The 23591-nt window shown below is 39.0% G+C and overlaps 1 protein-coding gene across 2 annotated transcripts in view; it reads left to right on the top strand.

Moving 5' to 3' along the window:
• The window catches only part of LOC111144919 (RAB11 family interacting protein 2), a 40049-nt gene extending 16805 nt beyond the window's left edge, over positions 1 to 23244 (top strand). Inside the window, exons 6-8 of one of the 2 annotated variants that reach the window (XM_022499526.1) lie at positions 4732 to 4747; positions 14886 to 14931; positions 21284 to 21967. In XM_022499526.1, coding sequence (XP_022355234.1) covers positions 4732 to 4747; positions 14886 to 14931; positions 21284 to 21511 — 290 coding nt within the window. In that variant the 3' untranslated portion in view covers positions 21512 to 21967. Of the gene's footprint in view, positions 1 to 4731; positions 4748 to 14885; positions 14932 to 21283 lie in introns of both variants that reach the window. The other variant, XM_022499524.1, reaches the window with a different exon arrangement.
• Positions 23245 to 23591: the final 347 nt, after the last annotated feature.

Here is a 23591-nt window from a genome sequence, read left to right as displayed (position 1 = left end):
ATAGCAACCACAGCTTGCAGTCAGCCCCGTGATCGAGAGGGCAGACAGCTTAAAACTGTTCTCCACTCATCCAGCCATCTTGTTTTCCACTTTCAGTACAGTATTGATGAACTACATGCGATATCCACCACTGTATTATAAAATAGGCTTTGCGTTCGGTGGTTTTGCCCAATTGTAGCCTAATGTAAGTGTTCTGAGCACATTTACAATAGGCGGGGCTAGCAATGATGTTTGGTAGATTAGAGCTATTAAATGCATTTTCATTTTACAGTATTTTCAGTTTACAGTGGGTTTATTGAGATGTAACCCCCATCGTGAGTCAGAGGAGATTTATATTAGCAACAATGTCAAATCTGTTATCTTTGAATCAAAGTTGGCATTTTCATCTTGTTGGGAGAGGTTTGAGTTTTTCTTTCTTTCTTTCTTTTTTTAATGAGTTCCTGTCTTATTTATTTTAGAACTTTGTTTTACAGATAGAAATTATGTATTTTGAGTTGTTGAAGACAAGCAAGTTAGAATCAGCACACTAAATACAGTTCTTGAGCATTTGTTTTTAAATACTGAAACACACTTGGCTTCTTTGAACATAACAGTGCAAATTTCAGTAATTGCTTATGGATTTAATGCATTTAAAGTGTGCTCACCTTAGAATTGTAATTACTACATGTATTTCTCTCCAACAGTTTTGGCTTTACTAAATCTTGTCCCTGTTGGACCCCTTTTGTTAGTTTCTCACAAGAGAATAACTTCTGTTTCTTTTATATTTAGTCCTACTTCTGTGAACTCTACTTTTCCAGGCCCTGCTTCTGTGTCTAGAACCCTTCCTTTTGGGCCACTGTGACCACATCACCTGCAGTTACTTTTTGCCATAACAATAAAGCTTTAACTTTTGAATACATGTACTGTTTCTATATTTTAATCGGTGGTAGTAGTGGTACCTGTGGAAGGGGTATTCTAAATAGCAGTGGCAATAGAAAATAAAGCAACTAATTTGATTATGAAATGATTTTCTTTTGACACATTTAGCTAGTTTCTAAGAATATTGGGATGCAGACGTTTGACATTTGTCTCCTCGAACTTGTATTTTAAGGATAAATTATTGCTCTTTGATTCAATGTGTTAAATATATTCTAGTATTAATATATAACAACTGTAATATAAATATTAAAGTGTGATCTATAAATATGTATTATATTAAATATAATGTATCTTCTTACATCAGGTAACAATGTATGTTTTTTATGTATTTGTTTTAACCTTAGAAATCTTTTTGACAAAAGTGCTAATACCACTTAAATAGCAGTTACATGAATCAGCTCAGCCTAGAGTAAAGCTTAATTCAAGTTGCCAGTTTTTAAAAATTGTTTTAACAGACATGTATGTGGAGCCCTGCCAGGGCTTGGGGGTGGTGGCTTGAAGACAGAATTCATAGAGGACTGAAGTCCTAGTAACTACGCAAGCTAGGGACAGGAACGTGTAAGCAGTGACCCATATTCCAGGCAGAAGGAATTGTGTCAGACAGAATTTACTGTAGAAAAGGTAAAGGAACACTTTGCTAGAAATTCAGAAATGCTTCTTCAAGGAAGAGGCCTTTGAGCTTGTTCTTGACCATCAAAGATGATTTTGTAAGTTGGAGAATGAGTGGATAGACAGTTATTTCAGTAAATAACCAGAAAGCTTGTTTAAAAAAATGGCAAGATGCATTTTGAAGGATTATTTTATAAATAATGACTAAGTACTCTTGTATCATTAGCTCTTCACTCACTGTTTGGTAATTCTACCATTTCTTTCTTCATTGGAGTCGTGGAGCTGTACTCCATGCCTGGTAGGTTCCTGAGGAAGTATGTTTGCTACTTTAGGCTACCAAGGAGCCAGTTAGTGAGTGCCCTGCAGTGGGCCTCTGCCTTGGGTATAATGACCTCTTTGTTAGGATCCTGGAGTGGGATTGGGGGTGTTCAGGTTCGTCACATATTTTGTTGACTAGAGGTCTACAGTATATTTTGTTTCATACAGATCTTTTCATTTTTAAAAAATTAAATGCCCCAAATAAATGAAAAATGAGAATCATACTGAACATAATTTAATACTTGATCCAGAAAATATATTTGATTACCTTCTTCCCCTCAAAGATGTTATAATACAGTGTGAAAATATAAATATAGTAATAGTAGAATGTTCTAAAGGAAGTAAAGGATAGGTATTGAGTTCAAATTTTGGACTCGGGTCTGGATTTGAGTCTGAATAGCCAGCTGTATGACCTTATTTAACCTTTCTAAGCCTTGTTTTTTTTTTTTTTTTTTTTTTTTGGTTTTTTTTTTTTTTTTTTTGGTTTTTTTTCAGCTGTAAAATGGGATAACAACCTTGGTGACCTTGGTAACCTTGATGTTCTAGGAGGGAGTAAATAGTGTCATGCACATAGAGCACTGAGGGTGGTTTGCCACAGGGTGAGCCTGGAAATGGTAGCTCTCACTCTGACCTTATTGCACCGTGTCTCCAGAATATGTAATAATTGCTTTAAATAAGCTAAATTATTTCCGAGTAATAATGTATTCTCAACTTGAAGTAGAATTTAGGAGCTCATGTTTCTCACTGACCAGTAGAGGACATATATATTTGGCAGAAAATAATAAACCTGGTACTTTTTCTAGTTTCTTTCAAGATGTATGCTCAGTAATAATCTTTGATAAACTAAACACATTGAGATTTAGTAAAATATTCCCTGTATTAAGTAGAAAATTTGTTTCATTGCTTTACGAGGGAAAGGTATTATAATCAATATTTCTGTAAAATCCTGTGTTAAATTCTTGCCTAGTGCTAATAAGGACAGTGCAGGGTAGACAGCTAAGTTTTGGCTTTTCCTTAAGTCATGATGAAATTTTTCTAAACTCACGTGGCTGAGCTTAGATTAAATTGTTTAAGAAGACAGTTCAAACTATCATCAATAAGAAGGATAAATGCTACTTATGGAAAACTCCTTAAGAACATTCCAGAGTCGTCTTTGGGAAAAGGGTCTCAGCCTTAGGAAATTCACACAGGCACCAGTGTATCCTTCTAACCTGGATTTGAAGGTAGGGTCTTTCTTTGTTAGGGAGAGTGCCTTCTTTTCTCTCAGGTTTTCACTAAGAATATAAGATCCTGTTTGAGATAATTCTGAACTCAAGGTTCTTTAGTATGCCCGAAATAATATTAATTTCATTTTTAATATTCTGTCATTCCTGTTTTTAAAAATATTCCTCACTTAAGAGAAAATATACTTATAACCAGAATTTAAATGTAAGATATTTTTGTATTGCCATTAGTTTCTTTTATGGAATAATAGGGATGGGCAGGGTCTTAAAATGTCACCTTTTGTGCCTTTTACCTTTAGACTACAAGGAGGCAATATGTATTAGGGTAACATTCTAAAAAATGATATTAGTTTTAGAACTTGATAATAAGGTACGGACATTGCTCTCCTGTCTTGTATAAGAATTGTTAATAGAGATGCATCAGGCGATGTATCTGTCTTTAGATCACAGGCAGGTAGATACAAAATATGTAAATAATTGTCCTCATTGGTGATGCAGTTAGTAAATGCTCAGGGAGCTACAAATGACAGGAGATTAAATGGGTGAGGTCAGGCAGTCTGGGCTTCGCGGAAAAGGTAGAATTGCAGAGTTTCAAAAGATGGATCTATGAAGAGAGAGAGGAAAGTGCTTTTATGAATGCAGATTAAAATGAGATTAGGCAGTGCGTTAGAAATGTGTGTTTTAAATGGCTATCAGGGACCCAGCCTACCTGAAATTGTTAAGGTCGGAGGTAGCAGTGGAGACTGTATGTACCTTGTTAAGGGGAATGTAGCATATCAGAATGAAAAATTTGCACCTAAGTCTATAGTAAGTGTAAAGATAGTTTGGCCTATGAGTGATGTGATGGAAAACCAATTTTGGGGACACCCAGAGAATAGTGATACGGGTAATACATATATAATATGGGCCCTGAATATGGAGAGACACTCAAGAAATCAAAGAAAGATGCCAGTGAGACCTTGTTTCTAAGTGTGATTTTTAGATTCAGAGTAAAAACTGTTTGCAGTGAAAAGTAATTTTATTTACATAGCTTGTAGGAACAGGACAATGGGGAAGTTATTGTGGCAGCAGAAATTTGCAGATGTGACAAGGTACACTCAAAAAAATCAGTGGGTGCCTGTGTTTAAAATGTTCTTAGTTTTTGTTTTTTTTTTTTTAAATAAAGAACCATTCAGAAAAAGCTGGCTGAGGCATACGGTATAATGTGTAATTTCCAATAAAATTATTATATTCATCAACTTCTGGAGGCGTTAGAGAGTGTATTTTTATAGGAAACAATATATTCTTTTCCAGGAAAATTTTATAATTTCTTAGCTCCGTGAAACCGGCTCTTGATCACCAAGAATGGTTTTTAAGGCTGGGGTTCTCAGAAGAGGGTGTTGAGTGGCCAGAAATCTCCCAGTCACCCCAGCAGCTCTGCCTCCAAGGAGTATGCATGGAGTCTGGGGTTCGTGTCACCTATCAGAGGGGCCCTGGTTGGTCCGGCTGCCGTGGGAGCCCCTCATTGAAGACTCAGCAGAGATGACAGGCTGGGGAAGCGGATGCTTTCTGGCCAGTGGCCTTGTTGCAGGCTGCTCTGGAACATCGGAGGCCTTCCTGGTGACAAGAGGACACTATGGCTTCATCTCCAGAACTTGGCTTTGTCCCAGGTTCCAGCTTGGAGTGCCTTGGTCCAGGATGTTGTGGGCTCTCCGGCCTTCTTCACCTTGGCCAAAGGGACCCAGGGCCAACTTGCCTTGCCCACCCCTCATGGAGGAGTTCCCTGTGCCCAGGTTGTCCTCAGCCCTCAGCTTTTTACAGGAAAGGGCTGATCAGGGTACTTGGGTTGGCCTTGATCACACAAGCCATAGGGCTTATGTTTGGAAACTTAGGAATTAAATTTAACATAATTATTTCATTTCTTCACCAGGAGAAAATGGTAACTTAAACTGGATTGAATATGATACTCTTGATGAAATATGTCTTAACTTCATAGATCTCTCTTTAAGTCATCAAGTTTTAGGACTTCTTTAGTGACATACTCATTACTCTTCATGATTGAAAAGCAGCTTGCTCTTAATTTGCTGTCCATGATCTCTCGTGTCACTGACCACAATTTTTAATTGTCTCGCCTATGAGATCTCATGAAAGACATCCTGTGAGAATATTAATAAGTGCATTACAGTTAATCCCCATAGACATTTATGTATTAGGTTTTGTTTTGCTGTTCAGGTATTCAGTGTGTGTGCCCAGTCCCAGGAGAGATAATGTAATATTTTAATCTATAATATCATTAATTTGATTTGTGCTAACTTTTTTTCTTTCCCTAAAAAGAAGGAAGAAGCAATATTGAATTGTACCTTGACTCTTAAGCCCTTTTGCATGTGTAATAAAACTGAAATATGTTATGGGTTGTGTTTGTTAGTGGGATCTCTCTTTGGACACCTTATTTTTTAGGGCTTTTAGAAAGAGGATCATTAAAGAACATTTCTTTAAACTCCTTTCCCATTGAGCTTTTGTGGAATAAATGTTTTCAGGATTTACTGGAAAAATCTCAAAATTCATCTGTATTGTGGTGAAATCCCTAAACTGGTAGGCCTGGGTGGTAAAGTGCATGAACTGGCCAGTTGAACTGATTTTATTGTAGGTCACCAGTTTGAAACGTACTTCAATTCATATTAGCAGTTGTAAGTATCAGAATAATTCTTCCTATCTTAAAAAGAACTGAAAAACATTCCATTAATATACCGTCTGGTCTAGATATAGTCAATCTTTGTTACTCAGCGAAAACAATTTCCTCTGCTCTTTGAGGACGTGATATCTTGTTGTTAAAACTTATATTGACCTACCATCGATTTGCTCAGTCAACTATTAGCCCAGTTCTTAGAGATTTTTATTAAGCACTGGCTATTGACTCATTCAATATATATTTGTTAAGCATCTGCCATACTTAGGTCAGATGCCGGGACTGAAAAGATTAATGAAATATCATTCTTTTTTTCAAGTAATTTATAGCAGAAGGGGTGGGGAACCCAGGAACGAAGATAGAGGCACAAAAGGCAAACTTTAAATAAAATTTATTTTTAGAGCCATTTTACGTCATAGCAAATTGAGTAGAAAGTACAGAGAGTTCCTATAAGTGTCCCACCGCCAACACATGCATAGCCTCTGCCATTATCAACCCTCCCACAAGGGTGGCACATTTGTAACAGTTGATGGACTTATAATGACACATCATAATTATACAAAGTCCATGGTTTACATTATTCTGTGGGTTTGGACAAATGTATAATGACATGTGTCCACCTGTACAGTATCATACAGAGTATTTTTACTGCCTTCAAAGTCCCATGTGCACTGCCTGTTGATCATTCCCTTCCCCTAGACCCTGAAAAACACTGATCTTTTTATTGTCTCCATAGTGTCTACCTTTTCCAGAATGTCGTATAGTTGGGCTCATACAGTCTGTGTTATCAGATTGGCTTCTTTCACGTAGTAATATGTATCTGAATTCCTCCTTATCTTTATAGCTCATCTCCAGCACTCACTGAAATTCCATTGTTGGTATGTACTCCAGTTTATCCGTTCACCTGCTGAAGAACGTCTTGGTTGCTTCCAAGTTTTGGCAGTTATGAATAAACCTCTGTGTAGGTTTTTGGGTGGACATAATTTTCAAAACCTTTGGGTAAATACTATGGAGTGCCGTTGTCATTGTGCATGGATTGTATTCTAAGAGTTTATGTTTAGTGGGGAGCGTGGGTGGCACAGTCAGTTAAGTGTCCAACTCTTGGTTTGGGCTCAGGTCATGATCTCGAGGTCGAGATTGAGCCCCACATCGGGCTCCTCACTCAGCACAGAGTCTGCTTAAGACTTTCTCTTTCTCCCTCTCCCTTTGCACACACACTCTCTTTCTCTCGAACAAATAAATAAATAAATCTTTTAAAAAAAAAAAAAAGTAGGTTAGGTCTGTAAGAAACTGCAAACTACCTTCCAAAGTGGCCGTACCATTTCCCAGTTTCACCAGCAGTGAGCGAGAGCTCCACATCTTCATCGGCATTTGGTGTTGTCAGTGTTCCGGATTTTGGCCATTTTAATGGGTGTGGTAATGGTACCTTGTTATTATTTTAATATGCATTTCCCTGACGACATATGATGTGGGGCATCTCTTCCCATGTTTATTGTCATCTGTGTCACTTCCTTTGTGAAGTTGTCTGTTGAGATTTGGGGCCCATTTTTCCATGGGGTCGCTTGTTTTCTTATTGGTGAGTTTTAAGAGTTGTTTGTATATTTTAGATAACAGTCCATTATCAGATGGCTTTTGTAAACATTGTCTCCCAGTCTGTGGCTTGTATTTCATTCTCTTACTGCCTTTCACAGAGCAGAAATTTTTCATGAAATTCAGCTTATCAGTTTGTTCTCTCATGGATCATGCCTTTGGTTTTCTATCTACAAAGTTATAACCATCCCCAAGGTCATCTGCAGTTCCTCCTGTGTTATCTTCTAGGAGTTTCACGCTTTATGTTTTACACTTAAGCCTATAGTCAATCTTGAGTTGATTTTTATGAAGGATAAAAGTAAGGTCTGTGTCTAGGTTTACTTACCTTACATTAGAAGAGCACTTTGTCATAAAAAAACATTTCATATTCATTTCTTTTAACCTTCTTTCGATCCTAACTTTTTGAAATAGTGGCATCTCTTATTTCTTCATTAAAAATTTAAATTTTAGGGGCGCCTGGGTGGCTCAGTGGGTTAAGCCGCTGCCTTCGGCTCAGGTCGTGATCTCGGGGTCCTGGGATCGAGTCCCACATCGGGCTCTCTGCTCGGCAGGAAGCCTGCTTCCCTCTCTCTCTCTGCCTGCCTGTCCGTCTACTTGTGATCTCTCTCTGTCAAATAAATAAATAACATCTTTAAAAAAAAAAAAAAAAAAAAAAAAAAATTTAAATTTTGGAGCAAGTAGGTTTTGTCTGGGTACTAGGTGGTGAGCAGTAAGTTTGGAAAGATAATTTGAGTCAAAGCCAATTGGCTTTGAAAGCCAGGCTAAGAAATTGGTTATTCAGGAGGAAGTTGAAGGCCAGGAGTTTTTTGACAGATGAGTGCAAGGTTAGACTTGAGCTTCACAGTGTCCTGCCCAGCTCTGTTGCTTAGGCTGGATCGGACAAGGAAGGACTGGCAGAGACTGGTAAGAAGTAGTCTGGGCTGCGGGTGATGTGGTCTTGTGATCAGAAAGGTAGCAGTGACCCTGGGTAGCAAGGAAACGTGAGAGATCCATGTCCAGAAGCTGAATGGGGAGAATCTGGCAGCTTACTGATGAGACAAAAGCTTTCAACCTGAATGAAGGCAGGAGTCCAGTTCATCCCTGAAGGCTTTACCTTGGGCGACCAGGAGACTTGGTTATTCCAGAAATTGGAAAATCAGACCGAACTGATATCAAAGTCAAGGTGATGGTTAGTCTGGGACATGCTAACTTTGAGGTACAGGTAGGATATCCAGTCTGAGACTTTAAACAATTTGTAAAGGTGGTATTCAAAGGTATTCCACAACCGTAGTGGAAAACAGAAGATTGAGCAGTCACTGGTCCATATCACTTTGGCAGGGGAGGTGGGGGGAAGAGTATGAAATGACCAAGGTTGAATACAAAGAGATCTGAAAGCAGAACCTTAAGAAATACCCAGTGTCTCTCTTGCAGGGGTGAGAAGACAAAGATGACAAGGAAAAGGAGTAATTGGAAACGTAGGAGAAAATCTCAGCTACCAGATATCACAGAAGAGAGTCTCAAAAAGAGAGACAATCATTGGAATCAGATACAGCTGAGAGATTAAAGAGAATGAGGCTGTTGCCTTTGATAAAAATGGTTGGTTGGTGACCTTTATAAAGCAGTGAGTGTTGGTGGTGGGGGATGTGTTGCAGATTACAGAAGGTGCGTGAGTAACAAAGTCAGCAGGGGTTACTCAGGAGGGATTAGAAATTGCCAAAATAAAAAATGGGGCAGCGTAGGAGGGGTAACAGGTTGTCAGTGTGCTCTTAGGGGAGCAGTGTGTAAACACAGTGGATGAGGGAATAATTGGGATGGTAGTGGGTCCACAAAAGAGGTCCCTCAGAGGGAGCAAGTGGCGGAATCAGAAGACGAAATGGATCAAATGCGATTTTGATTGAATGGACCTGACCATGATTAGCCATATTCCCACCTTGGTTACTTTTCCTTTGGAAATGTGTTTAGAGAAATTCAGTTTGGGGAAATGTGTTATAAATTGTGCAGTAGTATATAAATATGAGGTGGTATTATTCCAATTCAAGTCACTTTAAGCAGTTATGCCATTTCAAAACTGCAAGAGCAGTCTTTAATAATTTAATTTGAAATTGAAAATAATTCTGAACATAAAGTGCTCTAGCTCTGTGAATATGGAACGTGTTGTTAAATGAAGCCTGGGAACTTTTTTGTGGCCAGCATGTAAATGGTGAATTATCAGTTACAAAGTAGAAGACGGTGTATATCCTGGGAAGAAAGAAAAGAGTGTTAAAATAAGCAGTTGGAGAGCAAAAGCCAGAAGTCGAAGGGAGAAGGGAGGTGTAGATAATTCATACGAGTAATTGTGGGATATTGTTTTTCTTTGGCCCTCTCTTCTTTCTTTTCAGTAGATAAGTAGGACAAACCTTTGGTCTTAACTGCTTTTTATTACAAAGTTAATAGCTTATGGTATTTATTGCATATTCCTGTATCAGTTACAGAGTCCCAGCCGGAACCAGATGACATACTCAAAATGGATAACTCAAGAACGTTTAGTAAGAGGCCATTTACAGAGGGGTGCCTGGGATTAAGGGAAGGAGGATGGAAGGTGTAGCCCCAGGAGCCAGCAGTGTCTAGAAGGGACTGCTGTGTTCGGTGCGAAGGGACCGAAGCTACTGCTTAAAACTGTAGCACAGTGGGGAGGGCCTGAGGCAGTAATGAGTGGGGGCTGGAGCGGGGGTGTTGGGGGTAATACATGCCCTGCCCCCTGCTGCCCATTGCCGTCCCCACTGTCTTGCAGGTGCCTCCCAGGGCCAGAGAGTAACTGGAAGCCCCTGGGGAAGGTGGCCCAGAGGACTGCACTCTCCAGACATCATCCTCCTGGGGTATGGGCAGGGGCAGGGGCAGAGGACGGAGCAGCAAGGGCAAACGAGACGGCGGGCACAGTTCTTTCCAAACCTGTTGCTTTGCAGCCCGTGTTCTACCTCTTTTAAGATCGTCTTGGACTTTTCTTAGTCACTTCTGATTGGGAGAAACCTCAGGAAATTATCCTGCATTCCCTGAAGCGAATCCTGTCTGAGCTCAGGGCAGGACTGAGGGTTTAGAACACATGAGGGCAAGAAGCCCAGCCCCTGGCTAAGGAGCTTGGACTGTGGAATCCGGCTGCCTTTCTTGGCATCCCAACTCTGCCCCTTGATAACTGTGTTACCTTGAGTAAGCTTCTTAACTTCTCTGTGCCTCTTTCTGCTGCCATAAATGGGAACAAAAACTGCATGTTACGAGGATTAAGTGAGTTAGCATGTGAGGTGCTCTGAAAGGGATCTGTCAGCACGGTTACAGTCGGTAAAATACCAGTTGTCGCAAGGCTTACTGTCAGTCTTTGCCCCTGCTTCACTGTCACTGCGTTATTTTTCCTTTTCCTCTTTTCTGATTCTTTAAAAGTTTTCCGTTACATTAGAGTTCTCTGCTCGCAACTACATTTATCACCAGAAGAAGCCCTGGGTCTCTAGTGTCCACTCTCACAGTTAAACAAGAGCAATAGGATAGTGTCCTTTGCAGATGATCTTAGAAGTTCTTCTGTGATAGTTCAAAGTTATACTTCTTTCCCCTACACATAAGGAATTGAATTGTGTCTGAAAAGGTTACTTCTCTGCTACACTGCCCTTCCTTCTTCGCCCCCTTCCAGCCAGGTGAGTCACCTCCTGGATTTTGCGAATAGCTTGAATTCCCTTATTAAACACAAAATGGGCCAAGGTATACGCCAAAAAATGCATTTAGCTTTATAATTTCAGCAGTAATGGGGCTTGGAAAGAGATATTATGGAAGATGTAATAATACTTGTTTTTAAATGCCTTCAGAAGAGCTTCAAGTGTGGTTAAGTGACTTCTCACTGAAAGAGCGAAGGTCCAAGAGCCAGGAATTTGCACAGTTTACAGTGTCTAATGCTAACAAATCGTTACTCAGCTTTGTTCTTCGGTGGGGCTTTGGGTTTTTTTCTTGACAAGGACTTTATACGTTTTCACTCTCAATAGTCTCTACTCTTTCCTAGGTACTCTTGCTCTCAAAGAGTATATTTGGTAGAGAAAAGGAAGGACAAAGAAGAAAATGAATGCAGCCACTGCCTTAGTGATTCGTGCAGTGGTTAGTTTTATCACTTTGTAAAGGTTGGTTGGCCTTTGTGGCCTCTCTGTGGAAGGCTGGTCCATAGCAGCTATTTTTGGACAGTTTCAAGTTCTCACCAATTATCTCCTTACTCGGTATTTTAACTTCACAATAAACCGATAAGTGACATTATAGAAGAGACACTAATGATTTCTTGAAATATATTTGAACAGTATTCATTTAAACTTGTAAAATAGAGTTTACTTGGGAAAGTCTTTAAAATTTGGGAAACAATCAGGAGGTAAAAAATAAACTTTGACAGGGGCGCCTGGGTGGCTCAGTGGGTTAAGCCGCTGCCTTCGGCTCAGGTCATGATCTCAGGGTCCTGGGATCGAGCCCCGCATCGGGCTCTCTGCTCAGCAAGGAGCCTGCTTCCTCCTCTCTCTCTGCCTGCCTCTCTGCCTGCTTGTGATCTCTGTCTGTCAAATAAATAAATAAAATCTTAAAAAAAAAAAAAAAAAAACTTTGACATAAAAACTTCAGAATGTTCAGGTAAAACACCTTCTTAGCTTAAAATATTTTGGAAAATACAAATTTAAAATATTTTCATCAGCTTAAAATTTGCTTTAAAGTTCTTTGTCACCCCCAAACTCCTTCCAGTTTTGACTTCGAAAATTAATTTTCTTTAATCATGAAGTTGAAATTTGTGTAGACTTCTTCGGTAGGAGCACGTCTCTCTTCCACCTGATTAAAACGCCATTTCCCTTAACCTGTCAGCAACTCATTGAGCAGTCAGACCGCATTGTTCTGTACCTTGTCTGACAGGAGGACAGCCGTCCAAAGAGAAAGATAACGCAAATTGGTGCCACACTTCGATAAATAGAGACATTTTATTTTTCACCAAGCTAATTCAGTCCAGTTCAGTTAACTCTTTTTCCCCCCCTTAAGGACAGATCAAAAAAGGCAGCCATGAATGACTGAGTGTGTCATGTGTTTGACACGTCAATGTGTGAAAATAAAGCCGACCACAAGGGAGGGGCCGTGCCTTTGGATTGCAGACAATGCCCCGGGCGACAGCCCTGTCCCTCAGCTCTGCTCCGCACACTGCTGGCAGCCATGGGGGGGGGGGGGGCAGCTGGGCTGGCTGCGCACGACGCCCTTGCCCCTTCCCGGAGGCGACCTTTGTGATTTCAGCATTTTTAAGAATCACAGACATTTTTCCGGCCGCCACTCACTCTCACTTTGGCTCCACAGGCCAAAGCTCCTGGGTATTACATAGTGAGAGTTTTGTGATTCAGGTAAAATCTGTGTCCTCCATGTCTGTTTTTGAAAAAAATCTTTATTACAATAAATATAATGACGGCAATTCCGTTTCTCAGTTCAGTGCTTTTGTCCTGAGACACAGGATGACATTTGTACAGTCATAATATTGCTCGTGATATTCATAAAGTCATTGTTGTGGTCAGCCGTAATGCTATGGGTTATGCTACCAGACACGAACTGTCTAAATAGCATTTATGAAAGATTGAAATTGTCAAAATCTTGCCTGCTTCTCTAAGGGATCAGGTCCGAGAGCCCCATTTTTTGCATCAAGAGCCCTCAGGGCTGCTTCTTCCACACAGCCTTGTGTTCTGGTCTCTTCCATATCCTGCAATGGCCCTGCTGTCTCGCAGCCCCAGGCCACACATCCATCTTCAGAGCACGCACACTTGCTCTCTCTCTCTCTCTCTCTCTCTCTGCCAAACCTATGTAATTTTAAATCCTCCTTTTTCCTTGACTTTGGCCTTTCTTTGACTTGGCCCTCCAAGACTAACCTGACGTTGACTGCCTCGGACTGCAAATCAGGGAGGACGGGGACCCCATGTGTTAGCAGCCGCTCCCGCAGCTCTCCAGGCCTGTGTGTGCCCTATGATCATGGCCTTTGGATTTTATTTTTGTTAATTTCTTTTTTTTTTTTTTTTAATATTTTATTTATTTGACAGAGAGAAACCACAACGAGGCAGAGAGGCAGGCAGAGAGAGAGGAGGAAGCAGGCTCCCTGCGGAGCAGAAAGCCTGATGCGGGGCTCAATCCCAGGACCCCGGGACCACGACCTGAGCCAAAGGCAGAGGCTTTAACCCACTGAGCCACCCAGGCGCCCCTATTTTTGTTAATTTCTTTTAAGCCACTCTTTGGTCAGGCTCTTGAGGGTTTTGCTGGCCCACTGACGCTAGTCTGGAACCATCCAGAACACCATAAAGACTGTGGATGAGAAGGTGGATCAGATGCAATAACCTGTTGCTGGGGCGTTCATTTGTGGGTAACTAAAATATGTTTCAGTCTTCTCCACCGTGTCACCCAGCTCTACTGAAGTACTCAAATTTATCCACAGGAGTTCTGCTAGAAAAGGTCAGTCGTCAGTTGGGGAAGCTCATACTAAGAATCTTAGTCACACAAATGAAATGTTGGACGTATGAGGCCTTCTCTCATGCCAGAAACACAAGTGTGCCCCCATGGGTTTAGAGCTTGGGACATGTGCCTGTAGGAATAGAGTTTGTCCAGATGTTACAGCCAGTGTTCAGACTTTCCCTGTGTACCACCAGAAGTCGTAGGAGGGAATTTCTTCAGAGAATCCCAATTATTTGGCTGATAAAACACAGATAATGAAAAAAATGTCTATTTTACAGTTAAGTATTTTTGGAGGTTGGAGGGGGATAAAAAGGTTCCTAGGACAGTAAGGCTTTGTAGAGGCTCTAATGTCCAGTACTCTTAAGTGCTGCGTAAAAGTTAAACTTGAATAGCAATGATGAAATGTTGACTCATCAGATGGCTTTGAAGTTGAGCCTCTTTTTGGTTGCAGTCCCTTCCTAATGGACACGTTTCAAAGAAGAAAGTGATTACGGCATTCAGCTGTGATGTTCTCTTACTCTCCACCTGGAAGAAATCCGTCTTGTTTTGGTCCATTTGGGTATTGAAATTTTGAAGATCACTCACTTAGAAATCGCATTAATGACAGAAATAGTTCATACAACTCTGAACTCATTCTCCTTGATAGGATAATGTTTAAAAGTTAATATTTCTAATGCCTATATAATTTTTTTTAAAGATGGCTTTAACTCTGGCATTCTACAGTCTTTCCGACTAAAATTTATTGAATTCTCCACAGTTTATATCAGAAGGGCCTCAGGTGAGTGTGTGTGTATAAAGTGAATAGTAAGTGATAAAATCACTCAAGTTTAAAGATTTTTAGAAACTATACAGTTAGAGGTACAGTTCTTCAGTTCTGATAATAACTGAAGGGTTTTCCCTTCAGTTTAGGTTTAAAGGTTTAAAATTGTTTAAGGTTTAAAATTGTAGGTGCTTTACAGTGTTGAGTAAATATTGTTTTTCTCCTGCATCCTGGGTTAAGTTTCATTCATCCACGTCATTGAGGATGTTGCAGTGTTGGTTAGAAAGGTTCTGTTTTATGTTTCCTCAACCACGTGGACTGTGCAATACACTTTTAACATTTGTGTTTGTCTTTTGTTCCTTAGTTTTCACATGAATCCGACAAGTAATGAGGAGCTCAGGAAAATCCCGGTAAGTTATAGAGGGGTTAGTGCATTACAGGAAAAGAAGCCACAAGCCTGCCTTCTGTCTGGTACACATTTTTAAAAAGACCTTCATCCCGAAGCCCCCAGTTACCTTTGGATTATAGTTTAATGTGGCAATCTGGAGAGAAGGAAGAAAAGCAAAATTCCAGCTTTGTCTTTAATATACGATTAGGGTGTGACTTTATGATCTGTAGAAATTCAAGCAAATGTGATCGTTCTCACTGAAGCCAATTTAGAATCCACATATTTTGTTTACAGATTGTTTTAAAATGGATGTGAAAGCTGTATGTCAAGGTCAACATTATAGTTAGGAAATAAGAGCACATGGAGAAAATGAACAAGTTTTGTTGTTGTTGTGGCAAAAATCAAAGAAAGAATAAAACTGCCTTATTAACAATAAGGAAAGCATCCTGGCAAGGGGTCTAGTTAACTGGGAGAGGCTTTGAAGGGACCTTTAGGACACTTACTTTCTTAGTCCAAACAAAACCAAAATATATTAACAGGCTTGGAAGCGACCAGCCGGATTAACTCACAGATTTTGCAAGGACCGTTCAGATATCTTAACTTCATTTTGTTATTATTTGAAGTCCAGATTTGACTCTCTGTTCCGAGTTCCACTGCATCTTCAGTCAATTAATTCTAAATGCATCAGACCTAGAGAGTAAGTTACTTTACAAAAATATGGGCACATGTTCTTGGTAGAAAACTGAATTCTCACTGAATAACAGAAATAGAGTCTTTATTCCAAAAGGCTGGTGGTTGCTGTTTGAACCATCTGTCCTTAATGTGTGTGATCCAGATGTATAATAAGAATTTTTTAAAGCAATAACATATCACAATTTTCTGTGATGTGATATGCCTAGAAGACAGTGTGGCATGGTGTATAAACCATTCTAAATGTAGTCATTTGTACTTAGAATTGTAGAAAACATTGTAGAAGCCGAGGATTTTGTACTGCGTTTTTGCTGTTTTATGTAAATGATTTATAAGTTTTGATGTTTCATAAATACTCAAATCTTTAGAATATGGCAGTCTGGTGAGAAATGTCAGAATATATGAAGCCAGCCTTTGATCAGATAGTAAAATGAATTCTATCAGGCAGTTACTTAATCTCAAACAAAATGCAACATCAAAAAATCGATCGAATGTGCAGCTATTGTTTATTAAGTAACCTTAATTACAATTTCTCTGTGCTTGTAAATGTACTTTTCCCAATCTTGTAATTTATTGCTGTAAAAGCATCCTTAGAATTCTTTAAAGAAATAAAATGTGAAAATTGTTTTAGTTAAAGGATTTAAAGGTGATAAAAGAATTCTTGATGTGTGATTATTTTTCTCCAGAATACTAACTATTCTAAATGACAGTGAAAGGATTACTAGGTGTTGTTAATTTACTGCAGGATACAATTAAGAGGAGACAGCTCATCCTTCTAGCGAGCGTTCTTGAGGGAAAGTATTTGAATGATTTTTGTGTTGAAGATTATAAGATGTTTGAAGTAATTTTACATTAAGTTCTCCAATAATAGCCATCCACCAAGTTATTTTTTCCCCCTTCTGGACGTAGTATTTTGTAATTAAGTTTGTATGTCTTCCATGCTGTTGCCAACACCTGTCTGTGAAAGCGCAGTGTTTAAACAGGACCAGTAGCCAGTTGAAAGGGCAGTGCGAGCTCTTTAAGGCCTAATTAAGAACTGAAAGGGAGATGAAGGCAGTAGGACAAAAGATGTGAAAGTAGCTGAGATGATATTCCCAGAGCAAAGTTCCTCATTAGAACAATAATGAGATGATCAGAGAATGCCAAGCCTTCCTCTTATCTCTCTCTCTCTCCTCGAGCTGCCTTGGATGTCAGTTAGTGCCCCACCAATATTTGGTTACCAGGACAACCTTTCTTTAAATCTCCAGTTATTTTGAGTCCTGATAATTTGCTTTTGTTGAAATTTAAATATTACAAAAAATATACATTTCCTAGTTTAAAAGGCGAGGCTCTCTGTGAAGTAAAAATAGATCACTAGGAATTCTCCAAAGTCTTTTGTACAAGTCTGCTATTTAAAATTCCGATTGGGAAACTTCATGTAATAATTCTGCTGATCTCTCACCCACTCCCTATTTGCTGATATCTGCATATGGAAATTTTGAACAGAGGTTGGGTGGGAATGACAAAAGGATTGGTTGTGAAAGGGGAAGAGAAAAGACAAATTTACATTAAATTGCAATATAAGAAGACATCTTAAGAACACATGTGCTATCTGTGTGGAGCTGCGGGAGTAAATATTAAGTAGTCCGGAGTCCCACTGTGGGTTACGCGAGTCTCTACCAGTTCGGATGTTTCTCAATTTTAGAAGTTTTTCCAAGGACAGTATTAGACTATCTTTTGGAAAGACAACCAATTTTTGTATTTGCCTGAGAGTTTTCCTTTTCAGCAAAAGAATTTTTGTGACCAGAAAATTATTTAATATCCTATTATATTGATTAATATTAATCCTTATTATTTTGGGGGGAACTATGTCAACAACAAAAGGAGACACAGATCTATACATATGTATTGAGTATATCAGTCAGTTTGAGAATCTTATGCCTGAAATTAGAAGGGTTAAATGCTTTTCAAATATGGGATAAAACCTGGAACTAAGCACAAAACTGTTTTTAATTATTTTATATTCTTTTCCAGAATATAGTTTATAGTACATGTGTTTCTAAGATGTTTTCCTGCCTAGAAACTTGATGCAGAAATTTAGGGGAAAATTTTCATATAAAAGGATAAATGGAAAATATATTGAAAAGGTCAGAAATGTATTTCCAGGAAATCTGTCTGTACATAAGTATTAGATGGTGATGGTGGCGGGGGGGATAAGCCAAATAATGGCCTTTCTACTCTAGATTATGACTTTAAAGCATTGAACAGTATCTTGGGATGATGATTAATTATTTTGAGAGATTAAATTGTTAGATTGATTCATATCATGGCATTAATGTAAAACTACATATGTCAGAATAAGAATTTTTCAACATGTCTTTCATCATTGTCTTTAGAGAAATGTTTAGAAAAAACTTTTAATCACATTATCTGGTAGGCTGATGTGGTTAAATATAACAATATAAATGATTTTCTAACTGAATATCATCACTTAGTTTGGAGAAATGAGTTCATATATGTATAATTTGATTAAGATTAGAGAGATGCTGTTATTTTGTTAAACCAAGAAAACATATAAAACAGTCACCTAGTCAGTAATGAAACCCATTTAGTTGATTTCATTAACCCATGCAATTCGCACAAGAATGTCTATTTTTCGGTATATGTTTTATTAGATAAATGAAATCACATTAGTTGGATGTTATTACTTTTCTAAAATGCAGTTCAGAAAGCAAATTACTTTATAGACTAGGAAATTTTAGAGTTGAAAGGAACCATGGAGAACATCTCATTTATCAGATAAGGGAAGTGAGGCCTAGGCCGGTATCACTCTCAATTCTAGGCAGAATCACTTGGGTTACAGTAAGAAAGTTAGCTTATTTTTAATAAATTTAAAAAATATGCTTACCTCAATACTGTGTTTTATGTTTTCTGTAGAAATCTGCTTAATATAGTAAATGTTTAGTAAGAGTGTGGTTAGGAAATTGTAAGGTTGATATCTCTAAACTGCTCATGACCAATTTAAAATATTAGTAAATACATGAGAGAGAGAGAGAGAGTGTGTGTGTGTGTGTGTGTCATGTGTATACTCTTATTATTACAAAAGATTGAGAGAAGAAAAGTAAACCAACACTTGTCTCCAGAGTTGTGTGTGTGTGTGTGTGTGTGTGTGTACTCTTATTATTACAAAAGATTGAGAGAGAGAAGAAAAGTAAACCAACATTTGTCTCCAGAGTTGTGGTAAAGCAATATTTTTAAATGTCTTTTAGGGACAAAGGTAATATATAGCTGCTAAAGTTTTATCTGTCCCCAGTTTCTTATGCTAAAGTAAGTTGTTTTAAATACAGTCTTACAGAATTGAAGCTCACTCTCCATTGGCATCTCCTCTGTTCATTTTGTTAATCTAGTGGAGGCTCTTATTCACTTGTCTTGAATATTTCAGCGGCTTTACAACGAATCTCAGCCCCTCCACATGCTCCTCCCCACTGCTGCCATTTTAATTTTCCTAGAACTTCACTTCAGTCGTATCCTGCCCCTGTTTAGAAACCTTCAGTGGCTTCCCGTTTTCCCTTGCAAGAATCCAGCATCCTTGACAGTCTGTCGGAAACTCCCATCTCAGCCTCTCCATGCCCTGCCCTGAACCTTGTTTTCCGGCGCCCATCCTCCCCTGATCACCTGTTGTCCAGCCCCCTGTGCCTTCAACCTGGTTTCCTCCTTTAAACAAGCAGAGCCCACTGCTTGCCTGTTACCATTTCTGCTTGGCCGAGTCTCTGAAGGCCTGGCGTGAGCTCTCTCTTCTCTATAAAATGCGACAGATTCCATGAGGTTGGAGCCGTTTTTGATCCTGAATTTTTCCCGTTTTGCTTGAGAAGGGAGTGACTCTGGGAACAGAAGCATCCAACTGCCACCTGCTCTTCAGGTTTTTCTCTGGATGGCACAGTCGGGGTGTCTGGAGGGGAGAGGCTAAAAGTTACACTTTTGCTTTCCTAATGAGCGTGAGACATACATCAGATTTAAGTAGATCCTGAAAAGGAGTAAAGACAAATTTAATCTAATGAAATAAAAAAAGGGAGAAAGGCCTTTTCGCATTTACCTTCCAGTCGCTGTTCTCCATCCTCCGCAGAATAGATTAGAAACAGGTAGTCCTCAAGAGCAAGGCCTGTTTCCTCAGTGTTAGTTTATTTTCCTTAAAGCTGAATGGAAATGTTTTGAAAGAAAGTGATAAAAACCATTTCTAAGCTGTTGAGTTTTAAGGCTAGAACTATGTATAAAAAGGCATAAAGGTTGCTGCTTTATATTTGGGTGTTTATATGACGAAAAATCTAAATCCTAGACACTGTAGATGATATTCCAGTGCTGTTTTGATGAAATTTCTGACAAATATTTTTCTTTTACTATTTGAGTGCCTTGTAGTAAAAATGAATTAAATCGGTGTCTTTTTCTGTTTGTTTATATTATTTAAAATTATATTATATAAAAAGGAATACCGATAGAATAAGGTTAGCAAAATAAGTAAGTAAGTGAAAGGCAGGGACGCAGATACACTGATCCTCAGTGTTCCTTCACATGATTGTAGCTGAATTCTGAGTTTCCCAATAACCAAGGCAAAAAGGGAAATAAGATATGTGGGGATGAGCACTAGGAGGAGGAAATAGACTGGTTCCTCAGGGGGAAAAAGCTCCGTTTGCCTCTAAATTAAAACAGAAGTTACCCCCATGGGGCTTCTCCCAAGGCTGCTCATTGATTTAATGCTGGAGGCCTTGAACAGTTCATAGCAAAGCAGAGAAGCACACCTGATACTGCGGCTGCTTGAAGCCCCCTTCAATAAAAAGCCGAAGTCGTAACATTAAACCACGGTTTGTTGGAAGCGATTCCAAGAGGCCAAAGCCATTGTCCAAAGGAATAGTTTCCAGTAGCTTCTTAAGAGTTTTTCCAAGTAGGGGCGCCCGGGTGGCTCAGTGGGTTAAAGCCTCTGCCTTCGGCTCAGGTCATGGTCTCAGGGTCCTGGGATGGAGCCCCGCATCGAGCCCCGCATCGGGCTCTCTGCTCAGCGGGGAGCCTGCTTCCCTTCCTCTCTCTGCCTGCCTCTCTGCCTACTTGTGATTTCTCTGTCAAATAAATCTTTAAAAAAAAAAAAAAGTTTTTCCAAGTAAACTCTTAGAGATCTTTAGTTTTAATTTATTTTAGTTATATCTGGTATAGAACATTTTATCTCTTAATCCTAAATTATATGGCCAATTCCGTGTATTAGGACATTGTCCACAGTGTTTTTTAAAAAAAACGATTCTAGCAGGATTTAGAATTACAGTCAGTGGTTTCGTGCATCTGCCCTAGTTCTTGCCTCAGGACTCAGTAGCTGCAGTATGAACGGTCACATTGGTTCTAACCACGGACACAGAAAAAACTTGGTCAGGGTTTGAAAAATCAAAAGTTGTTCAAAATAATTCTGAATTTGGGGGCACCTGGGTGGCTCAGTGGGTTAAGCCTCTGCCTTCGGCTCGGGTCATGATCCCAGGGTCCTGGGATCGAGCCCCACATCGGGCCCTCTGCTCAGCGGGGAGCCTGCTTCCCCCTCTCTCTCTGCCTGCCTCTCTGCCTGCTTGTGATCTCTGTCAAATAAATAAATAAAATCTTTAAAAAAAAAAAAATTCTGAATTTGTCCCCCAGGTTCTGTCTCCTAAAGTGACCCATCTTTTCTGTTCCAGGACAGCAACCCTTTTGATGCCACTGCAGGGTATCGGGGTCTGACCTACGAGGAGGTCCTCCAGGAGCTAGTGAAGCACAAAGAGCTCCTTCGGAGGAAAGACACCCACATCCGGGAACTCGAGGACTACATCGACAACCTCCTCGTGAGGGTCATGGAGGAGACACCCAGTATCCTCAGAGTGCCGTACGAACCGTCCCGGAAAGCTGGCAAATTTGCCAACAGTTAATCAGCCAGGAGTACTGCATTTGTGATTGGGGCAAAAAGGAAAGAAGAAAGAGAAGAAGAAGATCTTGGTACTGCAAGAAACTACATTATCAGGCTTCGTTAGATACTCTACTCCGTTGCGAAAAATTACTTTACCTGTAAATATTAGCAGGGACCATCAAGAGTGACCTTTGAAGTGAGCTAAATAATTTAAACATTTAAAGTGAAAATGGGCCAGATTCTCAATGAATAAGCAGTTCCTTAGGATTTTTCATTGAGGTGCTGGCACCGGCCTCCTAACCTGCCGTAGGCCTAGGGATCGCATCAGAAGTATGCGACTTCTTATTCCTCAGGACTAGAGCTCATAAAGCAGAATCGATGCTGGGGCTGGTTTCTTAGAAGTCAATTTGTAGACTGACTTAGCTGCAGGAATACTGCTCATTATAAACACTAAAAAAAGTTCACATTTTATATGCATATATATGTACATGAATATATGTTCATATATCTTTGTATATAAAATACATGCATATACCTCACATATACATGTGTTTTTAGAACATTTAAAAACAGCTGATTGCCTCTAAAATTAGGATACCAGTTTCTTAATTTGGAAATCCGTGTGTGCTCTATTGATGCAAAAACAAGTCATCATTGCTACTAGTATAGTTTGTTGTAGGGAAGCTGCTTCAGATCACTCTTGACTTTGCAAATCTTGGTTTCACAGTGAGAGCCACTCCTATATATTATTCCACCATCAGATGTTTGCTCTTTTTCTAAAAAGAATGATTCCAAGTTTTTTTGTTTTTTTTTTTTAAGCATGACATATTTAAGGAAAATTTACTAGCATCACAATAGTACAAATTTCTTGAGTTAATCTTTTAACATTTGCGTTTCGTTCAAGTAGAAGGGGAGCTAATGTAGTCTGTTCTGTTGAGATTCCGAATGCCTTTAAATCACTAGCAAAGACATTATTAGGAAGTTAGATCTGAAAAGAATTCTGAGGGGGGAAAAAGTAGGTGATTGTCTGATGCCTGATAACCCAGAGCAATGGGCAAATTCTAGGAATGAAGAATTCGGTGTGGTTTCAAGTTACGTAAATAATAGAACAGATGGTTGCATTTGGGTCTTGAACCAAAATAAGAGTCACTAAAGGAGGAGTGAGTGCCACTAGCGTGGCACCGTACACACTGTACACACTGTTCTACATGGACCCTTAAGAATTGGTTTATTGCAAAATTCTATGTCAGCTCTTTTAAGTCTCTCCCCCAAAATATCGATTACTTCCGTGAATTATCTTCATAGATTTGTACAAAATAAGCCTGAAATGTAAAGTGGAAAACAATGGTATGAAAATATTACTAGTCATCTGCTTATTTTTTCCCTTAAAAATCTGAAATACGTTTACTGTGAAACACTGAATCTGTGTTTCTGGTTTTAAAAGAAAAAACTTCACCTATATGTGGAGACCTGTATTCTCCAGGCTTTTAATGAACCGCACTGTTGTCGAATACTTCTCTCCACAAAGATTTTATTGAAAATTCGGTACAAAGCAGATAGAATAGTTTTGCTCATTTTAATATTCTGAGTCAGATATCTTGGCCAAGTATATATTCGTGAGCTAAAATTGCTCATTTGTATTTTCTGAGTTTCCTTAGTTTTCCTATGGGAACATACGTTTTGAAATTCTAGGAAGTTTTCCTAAACACAAAAAAAATTAAATAATTTTTTAAAATGGAGAAATGGAGAAGGAAAAGTAGCTTTTACCAACTTTTTTTTTTCCACTTCTGAATTTCTGTACTAAACCTCAAAATCTGGTTTAGAATTCTATTTTCTCCTTGAGGTCTTAGTACTTATTATTTTTTAACACAGTGCCATTTTAGTTAGCGTTTATTCAATATTACGAAATTTTTAGCATTTTTTTCTGTTAGTATAACTGAACCTCTTCTTACACTTTTTAAAATAGTAAAATCCATGTGTTTTCAGTATTACGCCAGATTATCTGCAGATATTTTAATATGCTTTGGCCAAATTTATTCTTTATAAAATGAGCCAAGATGCCAGTTTTGTATTGGGGATTTGTTTTATGTAAATAGAATTCG

The sequence above is a fragment of the Enhydra lutris genome, unplaced genomic scaffold, assembly GCF_002288905.1.
Source record: "Enhydra lutris kenyoni isolate GAN:26980312 unplaced genomic scaffold, ASM228890v2 scaffoldscaffold12, whole genome shotgun sequence".
NCBI classification, from domain to species: domain Eukaryota; kingdom Metazoa; phylum Chordata; class Mammalia; order Carnivora; family Mustelidae; genus Enhydra; species Enhydra lutris.
The sequence above is the reverse complement of the archived record's forward strand: the minus strand, read 5'-3'. Positions and strand labels throughout refer to the sequence as shown.